The sequence below is a fragment of the Anser cygnoides genome, chromosome 1, assembly GCF_040182565.1.
Source record: "Anser cygnoides isolate HZ-2024a breed goose chromosome 1, Taihu_goose_T2T_genome, whole genome shotgun sequence".
Classification (NCBI taxonomy): Eukaryota; Metazoa; Chordata; class Aves; order Anseriformes; family Anatidae; genus Anser; species Anser cygnoides.
In genome coordinates this window covers 649,676-667,574 of record NC_089873.1, presented here as the reverse complement: position 1 = coordinate 667,574, position 17,899 = coordinate 649,676, and the positions used below count along the sequence as shown (strand labels likewise).

General features: G+C 72.4%; 3 protein-coding genes across 4 annotated transcripts; 1 reads left to right on the top strand and 2 right to left on the bottom strand.

Moving 5' to 3' along the window:
• Positions 1-1,380: 1,380 nt before the first annotated feature.
• CPT1B (carnitine palmitoyltransferase 1B) lies at positions 1,381-9,688 on the bottom strand. Of its 2 annotated transcripts, XM_066993148.1 has the most exons (19): positions 9,533-9,688; positions 7,648-7,807; positions 7,429-7,568; positions 6,961-7,132; positions 6,684-6,785; positions 6,459-6,596; positions 5,742-5,819; positions 5,520-5,627; positions 5,199-5,283; positions 4,850-5,045; positions 4,539-4,724; positions 4,342-4,447; positions 3,755-3,871; positions 3,390-3,554; positions 3,176-3,310; positions 2,680-2,832; positions 2,300-2,413; positions 2,101-2,193; positions 1,381-1,632 (listed from the first exon to the last, which is right to left on the bottom strand). In XM_066993148.1, exons 2-19 carry the CDS (start codon positions 7,786-7,788, stop codon positions 1,543-1,545), a joined length of 2,319 nt encoding a protein of 772 aa, XP_066849249.1. In that variant the 5' UTR covers positions 7,789-7,807; positions 9,533-9,688; the 3' UTR covers positions 1,381-1,542. The 2 variants fall into 2 exon arrangements, with proteins under 2 accessions (XP_066849249.1, XP_066849265.1); XM_066993164.1 differs by lacking the exons at positions 6,961-7,132; positions 7,648-7,807; positions 9,533-9,688.
• Positions 9,689-10,847: 1,159 nt separating this feature from the next.
• Positions 10,848-14,810, bottom strand: CHKB (choline kinase beta). The gene is made up of 11 exons (XM_066993050.1): positions 14,622-14,810; positions 14,068-14,176; positions 13,868-13,981; positions 13,143-13,276; positions 12,915-13,019; positions 12,744-12,802; positions 12,576-12,663; positions 12,395-12,503; positions 12,165-12,271; positions 11,954-12,035; positions 10,848-11,668 (listed from the first exon to the last, which is right to left on the bottom strand). The coding sequence occupies exons 1-11, from the start codon at positions 14,777-14,779 to the stop codon at positions 11,612-11,614; spliced, it is 1,122 nt and encodes a 373-aa protein (XP_066849151.1). The 5' UTR covers positions 14,780-14,810; the 3' UTR covers positions 10,848-11,611.
• Positions 14,811-14,863: 53 nt separating this feature from the next.
• Positions 14,864-16,494, top strand: LOC136790195 (adenylate cyclase CyaB-like). The gene is made up of 4 exons (XM_066993109.1): positions 14,864-15,076; positions 15,819-15,920; positions 16,030-16,155; positions 16,232-16,494. The coding sequence occupies exons 1-4, from the start codon at positions 14,879-14,881 to the stop codon at positions 16,373-16,375; spliced, it is 570 nt and encodes a 189-aa protein (XP_066849210.1). The 5' UTR covers positions 14,864-14,878; the 3' UTR covers positions 16,376-16,494.
• The last annotated feature ends 1,405 nt before the right edge of the window (positions 16,495-17,899 follow it).

The window sequence follows — 17,899 nt, the reverse complement described above, 5'->3', positions numbered from 1 at the left end:
CGCTGTCCTGGCAGCCTCCAGTGGGCATGGGCCCGGGGGGGGACTGGAGGTGCTGGGGAGGGACCCACGGAGGGGTGGGGGCGCAGCACTCACAGCCCCCTGAGCAGGGCCACGCCAGACAGCAGAGGGTTACGGCGCTGCAGCACCCGCAGCACCCGGCAGGGTTTGTGCCTCCTTATCGGGGGCATCAGATAAGGGCTGGAGCTGGTGGGGCGGAGGAGCCCGGCTCCAGACACGCATCGGCAGCTCCTTTTCCTCCAGGCTCCGCCTGGCACAGGCGGCTGGCTGCAGCTCTCGGGGTCCCTGCGGCACCTGGGGGGCCCCAAACCCAATCCGGGACACCCCCAAGGCATGGGGCTGAGCCGTGCCGTGGGTCAGGGCTGGCTCCTGCAGCAAACCCCACGGGGGGACGGCGGCACAGGAGGCAGGGTGGCAGAGCCCGGGGTGCAGGACGCCACCCCTACGGAGGGTGGGGGTGCAGCATGGGGTGGTGCAGGACGCGGGGCTGTGGGTGCTCAGCCTGAGCCCAGAGCTGGCAGGCAGGGAGCGCGCTGCAGGAGGGGCTTGTAGGGAGCATGGAGCTGAACCCTGGGGCTGGGGGCTGCAGAGCCTGACCCTAACAATAACCCTGACCATAACCCCAACCCCAGTCCTAACCCTATCCCCTAAACCTAACCCTAATGCTTACTCTAACCCCAACACTAACCCCAACTCTAACCCTAACCTTAGCCCTAACCCTGACCGTCACCCTACTCCTACCCCTACCCCTAACCCTAACTCTAAGCCTAACCCTACCCCTGCCCCTGCCCCTACCCCGCTAACCCTAGCGCTCTAACCCTACCTCTAACCCTAACTAGCCCTAACCCTACCCTACCCCTACCCCTAACCCTAACCCTGATCCCAACCCCAACCCCAACCCCGGGCCAGCCCCCCCCAGTCCCCCCGCTCTGAGCACCCAGCGTGTGCTGCTGCCCGAGCAGTGCTGTGGGAGCACCTCCCCAGCCACCACGGCGCGGGGCCGCTTGTTGCAGGCGCGAGGGGCTCCGTGCTGTCCGTGTTTCCTGCTGTCCGTCCGTCCGCCCGCTGCGCCACGGCTGCCGGCCCCGCGGTGCGGGTGGGCGCCACGCCGACACGGCTGACGGGCTCAGTGCCGCTCCCTGCCGCCGTGCCCCGCTGCACACCCCCGTCACACCGCGCCTGCTTTCATCGCCGCCTCGCCGCGCTGCTGGCGCCCCGACCGCGGCTCGTTAGCCCCGTGGCACGCGCCCGCTGCCTGCGGGCAGGGGGGCCCCTGGGACGCAGAGACCCCGCGGGGACCCCACGGCGCCGCCGCCCCCTTCCCGCAGCTCAGGGACCCCAGCGCTGGCCGTGCCGTGCCCCGGAGAGGCCGCGGCGGTGTGGCAGAAGCAGCCTTTATTGGCAGCATTTACAGAGAAGCAAGGCCCTGCTCCCCCCACCCGCCCTCGTCCCACGGCCCCCCGTGGTCCCGGCTCCTCCGTGTCCCCTGGGACCCCGCGGGGACCCGGGGCCGCCCGCGCCCCCTCACTTCCCCGCCTTCTTGGCTGGCACGTCGAAGAGCTCGGCGACGTCCAGCATGGCCTGGCGGATGTTCCTCCCGAAACGCTTCGAGTCCTGCGGCAGCGCCCACACCCCCATCAGCTGGGGGGGTCGTACCCAGAGGGGGGGGGGCCCAGCCCTGCCCCCCCCCCCCCCATCCTGCTGTGCCCTGCCCTGTGCACAGGGATGGACATCCCAGCCCCGGGGACCCCCCCCCCAAGCCCCTGAGCCCAACCTGTGTCTCCTGTGACCCCCAAAAGCTCTGGGGACCCCCCCAAACCTTGGTACCCCCCGTGCCCCTTGGGACCCCCCCGGCAGGTCCTGCATGGGCAGCTCTGTGAGCCTGGATTGTGGTCGGGGTCCCAAGGGAGAGCAACTGGGACGCAGTGGGGCACAGAGGGGCAGCCCGTGCCCTGCGCTGGCCAGAGGGCAGAGGCTCAGCGCCGCGTGGGATCTGGGGGGGACGGGACTGTCCTTACCCAGCTGGGGGCCGCCCAGCTCCCCCCGCCCCGGGGACCCCCAGCCCCCAGCCTCAGCCCTCACCGTCTCGGGGCTGGAGTACTTGCTGGAGATGTGGAAGGTGATGAGGTTCTCGCCGGCGATGATGTAGGAGACGCCGTAGCCATCGTCAGCGACCTGGGGGGGCAGAGGGGGGGAAGTGAGCAGGACTGGGGAGCCCAGGGTCTGCTGGTCCCCCCCGGGGGGGTCCCCATCCCCCTCCCCGTGGCCGAGCGACGCTGACCGGGCCGAAGCCGCCGCCGGTGGAGACGTGGTCCGGGTACTTGTCCAGGTCGAACATCTTCAGCTGCTGCTGCGGCGTCTGGCTGGTGGAGAGGCGCCAGGGCTCCGACAGCACCTGTGGGGATGGGGTCACTGCTGCGGCTGGTGCCCCGCTGCACCCCACTGCGCCCCAATGCACCCCACTGTGCCCCACTGTGCCCCTCTGCGCCCTGCTGTGCCCCACTGCGCCCCAATGCACCCCACACTGCCCCACTGTGCCCCTCTGCGCCCTGCTGTGCCCCACTGCGCCCCAATGCACCCCACTGTGCCCCACTGTGCCCCGCTGCGCCCCGCTGCGCCCCGCAGCGAAGCACGTGCTCCCCAGCACCCTGCCCCGCTCACCTGTGCCAGGAAGGGGGACTGCACCCCCAGGTAGCGGGACACCACGTAGAGGCAGAAGAGGTGCCGGTCGATGCCGGCCCCGGTCATGGCCATGCGGTACATGTGCTGGTGCTTCTCCGCCGCCAGCTTGAAGAGCCGCTGGCGCTCGGCCCGCTGCGGGGAGAGCCGAGCTCAGGGGCCGGCACACCCCAAAACCTGCCCACCCCGGGGTGCTCTGTGCGGGGTGACGTCCTCCGTCCTGCCTGGGGATGGCAGCGGCTCCGCAGCTCTGGGGAAACGGTCCCAAGGGACGGGGACATCCCCGAGGGACAGGGACCTCCACCGGGGTCAGGGACCTCCTGCAGAGACGGGTGCTTCCTCCTGGGCCGGGGATCTCCCCGAGGGGCAGGGGCCTCTGCTGGAGATGGGGAATGTGACCAAGGGGTGGGGACCCCCCCGAGGGACAGGGACTTGGGCAAGGCACGGTGTGAGGGGCGTGGGGCGGCGCGGTGCTCACGCTCTGCCTGGCATCCCCCATGCTCCGCACGAAGGCAGTCGACTCGGAGGTGCAGGAGCGCACCGTCTCCGTCCGGCCCTCGCGGAACAGCCGCGTCATGGAGGCCTCGTAGGTGAGGCAGAAGCAGCCCTTGTCCTGCGGAGAGAGGTGGCTGGGAGCGGGCACAGGGGGACGCCCACCGGGGCCCCCCGCGCGTCCCCGCGGCGCAGCTCACGCGGAAGTGGGCGAGCTGCAGGGAGATCTGGATGAAGGCGTCGGGGCTGGTCCGGCACTTCTTGATCAGCCCCTTCCCGAAGTCGGAGAACTGGAAGCAGCAGAAGTCCACGTCGTCGGCCAGCGCCTTGGCCACGCGGTACGAGCTCTCGATGGTGGCCTGGCACTGTGGGGACACACGGCCGTGGCGGTGGGCGCGGGCACCAAGCGCCCCGGGACAGGGACGCCGAGGGTCAGCCCCGCTCCCACGGGGCCAGGGCGGCACTGGGTGGCACCGGGTGGCACCGGGTGGCCGGCGGGCAGGGCTGGCTCCAGTGCAGGAACACCACAGGGAGCGGGGCCGGGGCGGCTCGGGGCTGCACCCACCTCCTGGGGGATGTCCCACTGCAGGCGCTGGGGTGGTGCCAGCCGCGTGTCGGGGTCCCCCACGCAGTGCCCCCCCTCGGTGTAGCCCAGCTGGAATTTGTCTGTCGCCAGCATGAACTGGGGGGAGGCAGGGACTGAGCGGGGGGCACCGGCCTCACAGTGCCCCCAGCGTCCCCCAGACAGCAGTATCCACCAACTCGCCCCCAGCATGGCCCCCCCACACAGCCCTCCTGCAGCTCCCTTTACCCCCAAGGCTGTCCCCTGCCCCCCATGGAGCTCGCTGTGTCCCCAGGATGGTGGTGCCCAGCCCGGGCGTCCCCAGTAGTGGTGCCCAGCCCAGGGATGCCCAGTTTTGGGGGGACCCAGGGGGTGCCCAGTGGGGGTGCCCAGCTCCAGAGTGCCCAACTGGGGGGCCCAACTGGGGTGCCCACTTCTGGGGGAGCCCACTGGGGATGCCCAGCTCCGGATGCTCAGCCCTGGGGGGGTGCCCATTTTGGGGGTGCCCGTTTGGGGGGGGTGTTTCCATTTAGGGGGGGTGCCCATCCTGGGGTGCCCCACGGGGGCGCAGGTCCCCCCCCAGCCGGTACCTCCCAGAGGTGCCCGATGATGGGCGCGTCGGCCCATGAGTGCTCGGCGTTGGCGCCCAGCTTGCCGTTCTTGTAGACGACCAGGGTGAAGGATTTGTCGAACCACCTGCGGGGGGGCACGGGGTGAGCGGCGCGGTGCCGGGGGTGTCCCAGGGGTGCAGGGGCTCGGGGGGGGGGGGGGAACAGGGGCTGCCCACCGGTCGTAGCACTGCCCATGCAGCAGGGACTTGGCGTAGGTGTCCATGCAGTCCTCCCTGTCCGCGCTGTAGCCGTGCGCCTCCTCGTCCAGTGTCAGGAAGAAGGCTGCCCGCTCGATGGCGTCCAGCGACACCTTGTTCTTGCCCTGGCTGAAGAATCGGGCCCGTGCCTCTGCCCAGGGCACCCTGCGGGCACCGGCAGCAGTGAGGGCGGGCGCCTGGCGCTGCCCCCGCGCCCCGGCAGCCCCCAGGTGCCACCACCCCGCGGGGCAGCCGTGTCCCCCATTGCCCTTCGCCCCCAGCCCGGGTACCTGTCCCCGGCGGTGAGGGCCGCCAGCCGCTCCTCGCCGGGCTGGGGGGGTGAGGGGTCGTCCAGGATGCGCTGGAACTGCAGCTCCAGGTCCCGCGGCTTCAGCAGCTGCCCCCCGTAGTACAGCCACACCTTGTAGAAGCGGCCCTTGTGGTAGACGGCCAAGTGCTTGCTGTCCAGCAAGTGCAGCAGCGTGTCTGCGGGAGGGGCACCATTGCTCCGCTGCGGCCATCCCACGGCACGACAGGACCCATGGGGCGGGGGGGCTGAGCACCCCGGGGCAGCCCTCGTGTGCAGGGCTGGGGCTGAGCCCCGGCTCAGGATGGGGCCCTGCCCTGCCGGCCACGTACCCGTCTCCTTGCCGGGGATGCGGGTGGTGTTGAACATCCGTTCCGACTGGTAGGAGCACATGGGCACGATGCCCAGCGCCATCATCTGTGGGGGGGCAACAAGAGGGGCTCCCACCCCAGCCCACTGCGACCCCCATCCCCGCTGCAGCCCCCTGACCCTCTGCCAGCCCCACAGCACTTGCCCCCAGCCCGACCCCTGCCCCATTATTCCCCTCCCTCCCGTGCCCCGCCGGGCTCCCCAGATCCCCCACTCGGTGCCCCCAGCCTGCCCCGCAGCCCCACGCCCCCACCCGGACCCCGTGCCCCCCCCCAGGTGCTCACGGGCGGGATCTCCCCGCGGTCCAGCTTGCGGCGGTACAGCAGGATGGCGTGCACCACGTTGCCCGCCCGGGCAGCCTGTATGTGGCTGGGCGTCACGTAGAGGAAGTCCTGGGGACAAGGGACGGGCTGGGAGGGGGCGCCCGGGGTCCCCGCTCGGCCCAGTGCGGGTCTGGGAATGTCCCCGGCCGGGGGACGGCGCCGTGGCACCGCCACCCCCCTCACCATGGCGTAGTAGTTGCTGTTGACCATGAGCGGGCTGCGGCCGCGCAGGTAGATGTACTGCTCCCACCAGTCGCTCACCTGGTGGGGGACGGGAGCTGGGGTCACCGCGGGGCAGGGACGGGGACAGGGGTGGGGATGGGGGACAGGGATGGGGACAGGAAGGGCAGATAGGGCAATGGACAAGGCAAGGGATAGCGATGGGGGAAGGGGACAGGAACTGGGGACAAAGCGGGGCGAAGGTGGCTGGACAGGGACAGAAGCAGGTGCGGGGAGAGGGGACAGGGAGAGCAGATACGGACACTGGGAAGGGGACGTGGGACAGGGGCAGGGGAGAGGGACAGTGGAAGGGGCCAGCTGCAGGAGCAGGGACAGGGAGCGGGGTCAGCCCCTGCCCTCCCTACACTGGGGCTCGGTGCAAGACCCCCTGTCCTGCCCACAGTGACCTTGTTGGGGTCCCCAGGCTGCCCAGGGGGGCAGCACCCCTGCCCCATGTCCCTGTGCCCATCTCTTCAGGGCATGCTAGGCTGCAGAGCAAGGCCCAGGCTGGAGCTTCTCGGCAAGTGGGACACAGGAGCAGGGACAGGGGTGGCAAGAGGCTGCCCCAGGACCACCCCGCATCCCCCCCACGCAGTCTGGGTGCCCCAGGGCCCCACAAAGGGGTGACCATGCCCAGGCCGTGGGATCACAGCAGCGTCCCGCTCCTGGGGCTGGGCTCACGTAGTTGGTTGTCCACCAGGACTTGAGGATCAGGTACTTCTGCAGCCGGGGGGCCGTCTTCTCCTTGAACTCCTTGGCCAGAGCCTCCATCTTGCTGTACTTCTCGTCGTCCATCAGCGGGCGCACGGACTCCAGGTACTGCGGGCAGGGGGCTCGGGTCACCGCCGTCCCCGGGGACCAGGGAGGGCAGCGCCAGGCGGTGCCCCCGCGCCGCTCAGCCCTTACCCTGCGGATGGTGGCCTCCACGGGGGGCACGGGCAGCTTGGGCAGCGAGGTCTGGAAGCTGTAGAGCAGGGGCTTGCGGCCTGAGAGCACCTTCATCAGCGCCTGCAGGGCCAGCGCAGAGGCTGGGGGTCAGGGGCAGCGCTGCAGGAGCCAGCCCCCCTCCCCACACCAGCCCCCAAGGTCCCCGGTGCCGTCCCCACCACCAGCGCCTTTGTGGCACTGCCAGCGCCCCCCGTGCAACACGCGCACGCTTGGAGGCGCACGCGCAGGCACGCACCACCCAGATCTTGGTGCTGCGGCTCATCTTGCCGTGGGGCTCAAACATCCACCCGTGGTAGGAGAGGAGCAGCCTCATCGTCTGCCGGAAGAGCAGCACAGCCGAGAGCCAGACGCCGGTGGAGAAGAGGACGGCGCTCACGACCGTCCGGCTCTCGTAGCTCAGGAGTTGGCTGCGGGGAGCGGGGAGAGGGCTGAGGTGGGGACGTGACCGCGTGGGGGGCACCACGGGGCTGGGGGGACACGTGGGTGGGACGCCCTGGGGGATGTCCCCGTGCTGGGACCATGCTCGCGGTGTTGGGGGACGTGTGGGGTGGGACACACGGCAGGTGGGGACGTGCCCATAGAGCTGGGGGACGTGGGGCATGGTCCCTCCTTGGGGACGCCGCAGGTGGGGCCATGCCCGTGGGCTGGGGGGCTGAGTGGGGTGCCCAGAGGCTGGGGGCCGTGTGGAGCTGGCCCCGCTCACCTCTCAGGCAGGAAGCAGCGGATGCGGGCGATCAGCCCCATGGAGGGGTCCACCTGGCAGTAGAAGGAGCCGGCGGTGGCCATCACCACCACCATCCAGCTGGAGGGGGACGCGGGGTAGACGCCGGTCAGGAAGCTGTTCTGTGGGCACAGGGGGTCAGGGCGGCGGTGGCGGGGCGGCAGGGACCACCAGGCCCCGCAGCCCCCCCCCCGGGCCCACCTTGGCACGGACAAAGCGCTTCTTCCAGGAGGAGATGCCGGCGAGGTAGAGCTGCTTGACGGCCTCGCGGCTGAGGTGGAAATCTAAGCCCTCGGGGGTGACGGTGAACTGGAAGGCCACGGCCTGGTGGGCTTCTGCCATCTTGGGGGGCTGCTGGCACCTGGGGGTGCACGGGGGGTGGCTGAGCGGGGGGACGGTGCCTGGGGATGGCCACACCCGGCACCGGGCGCCAGGCTCTGTGGTGCCATGGCTCTGGGCACCACCTGGAACACCCCATGACGCTGTTGGCATCGCAACCCCCCCCCGTGCCCCCCCCCCCGCCGGTGTCACCGGGGCCACCGCGCACCGGGACGGTCACGCTGCGTGCCAGCGGCGGTGCCAGGAGAGCTGCGTCACGTCAGCCCCGGCCAGGCCCCGGAGCCACGTGCGCGTGCCCGCGGGGGGGCCCTGTCCCAGTCACATGGGCCTGGACGGGTGCCCAGTGAGGGAAGGGTCAGGCACCGTCCCGCTGCCCCAGCGCACGCCGCCGAGGGGGCAGATGCACAGACACACCCCCGCGGCGCACCCGGCCGCATGGGGGGGCAGCAGCACAGGCCCCCTGCTGCCAAGCCGTGCATCGTCCCCACGCACCGGGAACACTGGGGCAGGGGCTGCGGCAGGAGCTGGGCCCCCCCACACCCCTCCGTGCCCAGGGTCCCCTCCCTCAGGGGGCACGGGCAGAGCCCCCACCGCTGCATGGGGCCCGGGCTCCTGCTGGTGTGGGCACAGCCGGCTCAGCACGGCAGCGTGGGGGGAGCCACGGAGCTGCCTCCCCGGTGCGTGAGCCTGAGGTGCCCTTCCACAAGGGCGTCCTTGGGCTGAAGGCAAACAGCAGCGCGGTGAGAGCCAGGAGTCCTGCTGCTGCCACGGCACCGCACCGCACTGGCATGCGTCATGCTGCATGGCACCGAAGTGCACAGCACCAACTGCACAGCACCGCACAGCACCGTGCTGCAGCACAGCAGGGCCTGCGAGGCACTGCGCTGCTTCGTGCTGCGCTGCGCTGCGCTGCATTAAACTGCATCGCGCTGCACCGAGCTGCATGGCGCTGCGTGGCACTGCCCTGCCCTGTGCTGAGCTGCTCCGCACCCACCGAGCTCATCACACCGCACGGCACGGCAGTGCACAGTATGGCACGGCACGGCACGGCAAGGGCTCTGCACAGCACAGCACAGCACAGCACGGCACGGCACACTGCACTGGACTGCACAGCACTGCATAGCACTGCATGGCACTGCACAGCACAGCACAGCACAGCACAGCACCCACGTAACTGCAGGCCCTGGGGGACCCACGTGCCCTGGCCCGCTCTGCCCACTCCTCACGCCCAGCAGCCACCGAGCGTCACAAGGTCACTGGGGCGGTGCGGCACCGGGACGTGCCCTGGAGGGACACGGATGCCCCTGGGGACACCCCAGGGACAGAGCTGCAGCTGCCCAGCCCACGGGGCGCCCTGCCCAGGGCTCGGATCCTGGGGACTATGGGGCCACCCGACGGGGCACAGTGGGACAAGGGCGCAGTGGGACCACGGTGCAGTGGGACCAGGGTGCCGCGGGACGGGGTGCAGCGGGACAGGCCAGCACAGGGGTACCCAGAGCCCCTGGGACGCCCCGGGGTCACAAGGGGGCCCGGCAGACACAAGGGGGCCCGGCGGACGGTCCCCAAGCGGCAGCAGCAGCGCAAGGGCACGGCCCGGGAGGGGGCCCGGTGCGGGCCGGGGGCAGCGGCTCGGCGGCGCCCCAGCGCCCCGGGGCTCCCCCAGCCCCGAGGGAACCCCGACCCCCCGCGGGGCCACCCCCAGGCCCGGGTGCCGCGGGCGCCCCGCCCGCCCCGCAGTGCCCGGTACCTGCTCGGGGGGTGCGAACGGCGAGGGGCAGAGCCCCGGGGACGGCGGCTCCGTGCGCCCGCTGCGCCCCGGGGACGGCGGCTCCGCGCGCCCCGCGCCGCGCCCCGGGGGGCTGTAACCGGACACGGGCGGGGGGGCGGCCCCGCCACATGGCCCGAAATGGCCGGGGCCGCCCGGCCGCTCCTCCCCCGGGGCCCGCCTCGCCCCGCGCCCCCCCCCCCCCCCTCGCCGGGGACCCGGCACCCGGCGGGACCCCCCCCGCGGACCCCCGGCCGGGCAGGGGACCGGCACCCCCCGGGGCCCCGCAGCTCCCCGCACCCCCACGGCCGTGCCCCCGTCCCGCTGCGTGGAGCCGCCGCGCGTGGGGGGGGGAGCGGGGGGGGGGCCTTGTGCGGGGACCGGCCCCACGCGTGCACCCGCCGGGACCGCGGCTCGTCCGCCCCGCGCGGCCCGGGGAGAGCCCCCCCGGCCCCCCGGCAGCTGCTGCCGCGACGGGGCTATAAATGGCCGGGACCGGGCCGAGAGGAGCGGGGGCAGCGCGCCCCGGGGTGCCCCCCCCGCGGGTCTCCGCGCCCGGCCTGGGGGTCCCGGGGCAGGGGGTCTCGGGGCAGGGGGTCCCAGGGAGGGGGGCAGGGGGTCCCGGGGCAGGGGGGGGGCTCCTGGCCCGGCCGCGTGTCCCCCTGACGGGCTTGCAGCGTCCTTCGGGATCCCCCCCCCCCGGTCACTCCCCCCCCAGCAGCGCAGCCGGGAGCAGCTCCGTCCCCGCACGGCCGGGGAGGGCAGGGCGGGGTGGGCGCTGTCCTCCTGTCCCCGTCCCCACGCGTCCCCCCCCCGCGTCCCCGGGTGGCGCTGAGCCCCCTCCTCCCCGGCCCCCACCTCACATCCCCGTGGGGCTGGGCTCTGCCCCCCCGCCCTGCCCACAGACACCCCCTCCCCATGCACCCCACGGTGAGCCGGGGGGGTCCCGTGGAGCAATGGCCCTACGGGAGCTGGGGGTGTCCCAGGGGAGCCAGGAGGGGACCAGGGGTCTGGGGGCCCTGGCGCTGTGGGGTGCAGGGGGCGCAGGGGGCGCAGAGGCTGCCGGGGGTGCCGCAGAAGCCGAAGCCACTCACAAGGCGAAGCCACGAGCCCCTGCGGCCAGCAGGCACCGAGGAGGGGGAGGCCACACCGAAGCCCCCCCTGTGCGCACGGGCAGAGCTGTGAGCACCGCCCGAGGGCAGAACCCCCCCGGGGCTGCCCACACCCACCCTGCTCCCCGGAGCCTGCAGGGCAAACGGGGCAACGCCACGGGGCAGCAGACAGCGAGCAGCCCCCGTGCAGCACCGCAGCGTTTATTGGTCCAGGACTGTACATTCTGCTGTCGGGGGGGCCGCCAGCCCCCAGCCCCCAGCCCCCAGCCCCGTCGAGCAGCGGCTGCGCAGCCAAGGCAGCGGGGAGCCGGGCAGGGGGGCACGGGGGGGGCACGGTGCGGCACGGGGGTCCTGCCTGGCCCCAGATGGTGGGGGAGAGCTGGGGGGGGATGAGATGCACGTGCAGAGCCCCCCCACCCCCTGCCCCCAGCACCTCCACATGCAGCCCTTACAGCGGGCAGGACCACACGCAGCCACCCGCGACCCCTCCTGGTCTGGGGGGGACCGAGGGGGTCCCACCAGTGCGGTGCCCACGGCTCCAACCCCGCCTTGTGCCTGCAGGGGGAGGCCAGGGCTGCAGGGGCATGGGGGGGCTGCAGGGGCATGGGGGGGGCTGCAGAGGCACTGTGGGAGGTCAGCAGGGGCTGCGGCCTCCTTTGCCTCCAGCAGTGATGGCAGAGGCGGAGCCCCACGGCTGTGTCCCCTCTTTGAGGGGGGCCCGTCCCCTTTCCCCACGCACCCTGGCGGTCCCACAGCTCGCCCCATGCCACGATGCAGCCCCGGAGCCTGCCCCGTCCCCGTCCCCGTCCCCCGCGGGGCAGCCACGGCAGGGACCAGCCCCACGGCCGCCTGTTGCAGCCCCCGTGGGAGGGGGCGCTGCGTCTGTGGCCCCACGGCATGGCTGGGGGGCTGCGGGGGGGCGCAGGCAGGGCCAGGGATCCGGTCGGTCTCAGCAGCACTGCGCCTTGTGCTGGAAATAGGCCTCGAAGCGGCTCTGGGCATAGTCCTGTGGGGGGAAAAGGGGTCAGAAGGGACCTGTCCCCCCCACCTCCACCAGCACCCCCAGCGCAGGGGTACGAGGGAAGCACCGCGACACCTGGGGGTCACCCCCTAACCTGCCCCGGTGCCCGGGCTGGAGACCCCCCTGCGCCTGGCTGTCCGGACCCCTCCCTGCCCCGGTGCCCTGTGCCGGGGGGGGGGGGGGGTGATGAGCAGGAGAGCCCCAGGGCAGCCCTGCGTGGAGGCTGGGCCCCTCCCTGCGCCCGCCCGGCCCCCCAGGGGCAGCACTCACCAGGTACCCGAACTCGATGGTGGAGATCTTCGCCTGCAGGATGGACCAGAGGCCCCAGAAGAAGTGCGAGGCCAAAGCGAACCTGAGGGGAGCACAGCCCTCAGCACCCCCGGCCCCCTCCCTGCCCCCAGCGGGGCGAGCGGGAGGGTCGTCCCGGGGCTGCTGCTCTCCCACACGGTGCCCCCAGCACCGCTCCCCCCGCGTCCCTCACCGCTTGATCTCCGTCAGCATCTCCTCCTCGATGCGAGCCTGCTCCTCGTGCGTCGTGTCCCCGCGCCGCCCCGAGTCCTCCGAGAGGTAGTGCCGGATGAAATGCAGCTGGGGGGGAGGGGGGGCAGCAGGTTGGGACGCTGCGGGCAGCGCGTGCCCCAGCCCAGCACCCCCCCTGCAGCCCCGGCGCCTTGCCCGAGCCGCGCAGCGCCCCGGGGCAGCACGGCTCACCTGCTGCTGCCGACTGGGGTAGTTCTCCGGAGAGGCCTTGTAGTAGGGCCAGGACCCGTGCGTGTAGTTGTACACCCACTCGCAGAAGTGGTTGCCGATGTCAAAGCCCCTGGGGAGGGAGCGGGGGGTGAGCGAGGAGCCGCCCGATGCGGGGCACAGCCCCCCGCAGCCCCGCGCCCACCGGTAGTTGTAGCTGCTGTACTCGAAGTCGATGAGCATCAGCTTGTCCGAGGGGGAGGCCTCGTGCCCGGCCAGCAGCAGGATGTTCCCTGGGGACACGGACGGGACCGGGACGGGTCAGGGGGACGAGGAGCGCGGCCCGGCACGGCCGCAGGGCGCCGGCACTCACCCTCCTGCACGTCGTTGTGGCAGAAGACGACCGGCGAGGGGGTGGCCTCCAGCAGCTCCCTGCAGGGGGGCAGAGCTCGGCGTCAGCCCTCGCCCGTCCCCCGCCACCGCCGCCGGGCAGGGCGCAGAGCTGCGTCCCCCCCCCAGAGGTCCCCGGGGACACCGGGCTCACCTGAGGCTCCTCATCTCCTGCTGCAGGTTGTAGGCCTTCAGGTGGTTGAACTTCTTCAGCTGCCCCTCCTCGGAGAAGGTGAGCTCCGAAATCTGCTTCAGGTACCTGGGGCGGGGGACGGGGGAGGCTTTAGCCCCCCTGCGCCCCCTCCCCGCCGCTCTGCGCCCCCCTGAGCCCCTGGGATTTGGGGTTGGGGGCGGCTGCCCGCCACGAGCGCGGCGCCCTCACCGCTCCATGGTCCCGAAGAGCCACTTGGGCTCCTTGTTGAAGGGCATCACCATGCCGTGGAAGCGCGACATCTTCACCGCGATCTCCTTGGAGATGTCGGGGTCCCGCAGGTCCTCGGTCCGCAGCCGACGGCTCTGGGGACGCACAGCGGTGTCAGCAAGGGGGGGCCAGCGGGGACCCTGCCCCGTACCGCTCTGTATTGCCCCGTATCGCCCCGTACCGCCCCGTACCGCCCTGTCTCGCCCCATATTACCCTGTACCATCCCATATCACCCCATATTGCCCTGTACCACCCCATATCGCCCTGTATCACCCTGTATTGCTCCATATTGCCATGTACCAACCCGTCTCGCCCCATACTGCCCCATATTGCTCCATAGTGCCCCGTATCACCCCATACCGACCTGTTTAACCCTGTATTGCCCCGTACTGCCCCATATTGCCCCGTACTGCCTGGTATTGCTCCATATTGCCCTGTATCACTCCATATTGCCCCGTACTGCCCCATCTCACCCCATACTGCCCCATATCACTCCATATTGCCCTGTACCACTCTGTATCACCCCATACCACCCCACATTGCCCTGTATCACCCTGTACTGCCCCATATTGCCCCATATCGCCGTGCATCGCTCCATATTGCCCCGTACTGCCCCATCTTGTCACATACTACCCCGTATTACCCCGTATCACCCCATACTGCCCCGTACTGCCCCGTGCCGTACCGGGATGTACTGCTCCAGCCGCCCCTGGGGGAAGACGCCATAGAGCCGCGGCCCCAGCGCGCGCTCCGCCAGGATGGCGAACATCACGCTCTCCAGCACCAGCGAGTCCACGCCCTGCGGACGGGGCCGGTGAGCGGCGGCGGGGCCGGGGGTCCCGAGGGGTCCCGGGGGTGCCGGTGGCGGCGGGGCCGGGGTCTCACCTGCAGGATGGCCCCGTAGACGCGCAGCAGCACCTGCCGGGGCTCGTCGCCCACGCTGAGGATGTGCTCGGGCAGCGCGCACTTGAAGAGCAGGTTGCTGAGCCCCCCGCTGCGGGCACGGGCACGGCACGCGTCAGGGGCGGCCACGGCGGCTCGGGGGGGGCACGGGGAGGAGGGCACCGGGAACCGCGGGCACCGGGAACCGCGGGCAGGGGGCACCGGGGGGCCGTGGGCAGGGGGACTGGGAGCTGGGGCAGGGGGACCGGGGGGCTGCGGGCACCGGGAACTAGGGGCAGGGGGCACCGGGGCTGCCGGAGGGTGTGGGTCCGGCAGGGACACGGCAGGGAACGGGGCCGGGGAGGGGACCGGGAAGGGACCGGGGGCGGGACCGGGGGGCACCGGCGGGGGCACGGGGGGGGGGGCAGGGACAGGGAGGGACCGGGGCGGGGGGGCGGGGCGGGGGTCGCGGGCGGGGCGGGGCTGGGCGGCGCGGGTTCCCGCGCCGGTGCCGGTTCCGCTTCCCGTTCCGGTGCCGGTGCCGGTGCCGGCCGTACCTGACGGGCCCGATGACGAACTCGTCGGGGCCGATGAGCTTCCAGGAGCCGGCCAGGAACTCCCGGCACCAGGCGTAGGCCCGCAGCCGGGTGGCGGCGGGCACGGCCCCGCTCCCGGCCCCGCCGCCCGCCCCGCGCCCCGCCGCCGTGGCCGCCATGGCCGCCGCGCCCCGCCCCGCCCCCGCGCCCCGCCCCTCCGCGCCCCGCCCCTCCGCGCCCGTTGGCCGGCGGCGCGGAGGCGGGGCGGGCGCGGCCCAATGGGGCGGCGCGGCGGCGGTGACGTCACGCGGCGCGGCGGGATGCGGCGCAACGTGGAGCTGAAGGCGCGGCTGCGGCGGGCGGCGGCGGTGCGGGGCGCGGCGGAGCGGCGGAGCGGGGCGGCGGGCACGGCCCTGCCCCAGGCCGACACCTTCTTCCGCGTGCCCGCGGGGCGCCTCAAGCTGCGGCGCTCCCCCGTGAGCCCGGGGCCGGGGGGGGGGCGTCCCGGTACCGGGACCCGCGGGAGGTTGGGATGGGGCACGGGGCAAGTGGGGGGTACGGGGACGGGGGACGGGGTCCGGGGGGATCCGGGGGACGGGACCGGGGGGATCCGGGGGACGGGGTCCGGGGCAGGTGGGGCGGGGGATGGGACCTGGGTGGGGGGGGGGAACGGGACCCCGGGGGTACGTGGGGGGGCACGGGGAAGGGTATCGGGGCCCGCGGGAGGAGGGGATGGGGTCCGGGGGGGTGTACGGGGATGGGACCTGGGGGAAGGGAGATGGGACCCGAGGAACAGGGGGAATATGGGAGAGGGGATCAGGGGCATGGGTGGGGATAGGAGCGGGGGTACAGGGTACGGGGGGAGCGGGCCCGGAGGGGTGTACAAGGGATGGGACCGGGGGGGGGCTGGGGCGGGGAATGGGACCCCCGGGGGGGGGGACAGGGACGGGACCCTGGGAGGAGATACAGGGTTCAGGGGAGGTACAGGGCACAGAACCTGGGGCGGGGGTACGAAGAACAGGACCTGGGGGGGGGGACAAGGAACGGGGACAGGGGGGAGGGGAGAGGGGACAGGGGATGGGACTGGGGGGAGTGGTGGGCATGGGGTATGGGACCAGTACAGATGTGGGACTGGGACTGGGGGGTGGGTGTGGGGCCCGGGAGGGTGCTGGGGCTTGGGGAGGAGCACACAGACTGACCCTCCCCAGTGCCCCCCAGGATGGCCGAGGTGAGCTCATCTTCTACGAGCGCCCCGACAGCGCCGGCCCCAAGCTGTCCCAGTTCACCATCACCCCCACAGATGACCCCGATGGCCTGGAGGTACGCACCGTCCTGCTGTGGGATGACCCCTCGGGGGCGGGGGTCCCACTGTGCCCCCCCCCCCCCCCCCAGGGCCTATCCCGGCCGTTAGAGCTGCGGTGCTGTGCAGGCGGTGCTGGCGCAGGCGCTGGGCGTGCTGGGCGTGGTGAGGAAGCAGCGGCTGCTCTACCTGGTGGGGCAGACACGGGTGCACCTGGACAGCGTGGAGGGGCTGGGCGACTTCCTGGAGCTGGAGGTGAGCCGGGCACGGCCGCGGGGGTGGGTGCGCCCCCACCCCGGTTCCCCCCCTCACCCCCCCCCTCCGTCCGCAGGTGGTGCTGAGCGAGGACCAGAGCGTGGAGCACGGCGAGCGCGTGGCCCGCGAGCTGATGGTGGAGCTGGGGGTGCAGGACGAGGACCTGGTCACCGGCGCGTACCTGGACCTTCTGCTGGCCAAGGGGGGCGTGAGCCCCTGAGGGCGTGGGGGGGGCAGCGCCGTGCTCCCCCCGCTGCGTGGGGGTGTGTGGGCACCGCTCCCCACGGGCACCGCCAGCCCCCTGCCCTCAGGTGCCCAATAAAAGCTCTGGCAGATGGCGTCTCCGTGCCTGGGACTGGCTGCGCCCTCACACTGGGATCGGGGTGGGATGCCCACGGCTGTCCTGGGGGGGGCACAGCCCTGGGGGGGGCAGGGGGTGGATGGAGGGGGACAGGATGGCGCCGTGCAGGAGGCTCCGTCCCAGCAGAACTTGGCCCTAAGCCTGGATCACGTCCTCCCCCCGTGGAGCCCTGCCCGGTGCTGCTGGGGGTGGGGGGAGGCTCGGGGCCATGGCAGCAGCTGGGGGGGGGGGCTGGGGGGCTGGTGCCACCCCCCCATCTGGCTACTGCCACAGCGTTGTGCGGGGCTGGGACTGCCCTAATCTGTCCTGGGCTGGGGTCCAGTGTCCCTGGGGGGTGTCCGGGGGTGGCGGGGGCAGTGCTGGACCCCTGGGACAGACGGGCTGAGGGGGGGCACTGGGGGGCTGCGGACCCTGGCACTGCTCTGCCCTCCTGGGGCCGGGAAGCAGCCGCAGGGAGCCGGCCCCATACAGGCAGGGAGCTGGGGGAGTCTCGGTGCTCCCCAACCAGGGCAGCCCCCTCTGATTTCCCCCCCCCCACCCGGCTTTGTCCCCCCGCAGGGGCAGTGCCCTCTGGGCCTGCAGCAGTGGATCCCAAAACCCATCCCACGTTCAGGCGGCTCCCTCGGGGGGGGGCATGCTCCGGGGGGGTCTGTGCCACCGGGAGCCAGTACCTCAGCGGCCGGGGTCTGCAGTGAGCAGGAGCTGGGTGCCACGAGGGGGGTCCGTGGGGCCTGGCACGGTGCCGTGCTGCAGCCGGACGGGTGGGGGTCCTGGCACAACCAGATTGGGGGGGGGGGGCCTGGCACGGTCCTGAACCAGCATCGGCCAAGCGGCTGCAGGGAGGGGTGGGCGCAGCGGCCCCCCGCCCCCAGGCCTTTGGCCCACCAGCACGAGCTGCTCCCCAGTGCAGGGGTGCCCCCCCCGCCTCCCGGCCCTGCACGGCCTCTTGTGGCCTCTGATTTCTGCGGCCTCCGGTGCCCAGAGCTGTTCCTGGCCCTCGCAGGGCCTCCTGGCCTCCCCGAGGGCCCTCAGGCGCTGCTTCCCTGGGACCCCCCGCTGCCTGCTGTGCCCCCCGGCCTCTGGGGACCCCCCATGCACAGGTCTCTGCCCCTGTGTGAGAAAAATCTCAAATAATTTTCTTCAGACAGGATCTTCTGTGAAGCTATTTTATTCGTGATTGCAATGGCGGGCGTCCTGTCAATCAGGGGCGCATTTTAGTAAACGAATCGTAACCTTTTATTCCCTATTGCCCGACGCCTGATCGCCTCCCGTTTCCTCACTGGCTGAGCACCACAGGTTCCTCTGTACTGCTCTACACTACGACACTCCTCTATACCATATATGCACAATTCTGGTTTTTTTCAACCCTTCAATTTCTCCTTT

Excerpts from the sequence above, each read along its gene's own strand:
- CPT1B (XM_066993148.1), bottom strand. The coding sequence starts at position 7,788 with ATGGCAGAAGCCCACCAGGCCGTGGCCTTCCAGTTCACCGTCACCCCC. Across the intron at positions 5,628-5,741 it reads ACAGCAACTACTACGCCATG|GACTTCCTCTACGTGACGCC; the intron begins GTGAGGGGGGTG and ends CCTTGTCCCCAG. Across the intron at positions 2,833-3,175 it reads TGGGGGATGCCAGGCAGAGC|CGGGCCGAGCGCCAGCGGCT; the intron begins GTGAGCACCGCG and ends CTCTCCCCGCAG.
- LOC136790195 (XM_066993109.1), top strand. The coding sequence starts at position 14,879 with ATGGGGCGGCGCGGCGGCGGTGACGTCACGCGGCGCGGCGGGATGCGG. Across the intron at positions 15,077-15,818 it reads TCAAGCTGCGGCGCTCCCCC|GATGGCCGAGGTGAGCTCAT; the intron begins GTGAGCCCGGGG and ends AGTGCCCCCCAG. Across the intron at positions 15,921-16,029 it reads ATGACCCCGATGGCCTGGAG|GCGGTGCTGGCGCAGGCGCT; the intron begins GTACGCACCGTC and ends GGTGCTGTGCAG.
- CHKB (XM_066993050.1), bottom strand. The coding sequence starts at position 14,779 with ATGGCGGCCACGGCGGCGGGGCGCGGGGCGGGCGGCGGGGCCGGGAGC. Across the intron at positions 12,664-12,743 it reads CCACAACGACGTGCAGGAGG|GGAACATCCTGCTGCTGGCC; the intron begins GTGAGTGCCGGC and ends CCGTGTCCCCAG. Across the intron at positions 12,504-12,575 it reads TACAGCAGCTACAACTACCG|GGGCTTTGACATCGGCAACC; the intron begins GTGGGCGCGGGG and ends CTCCCTCCCCAG.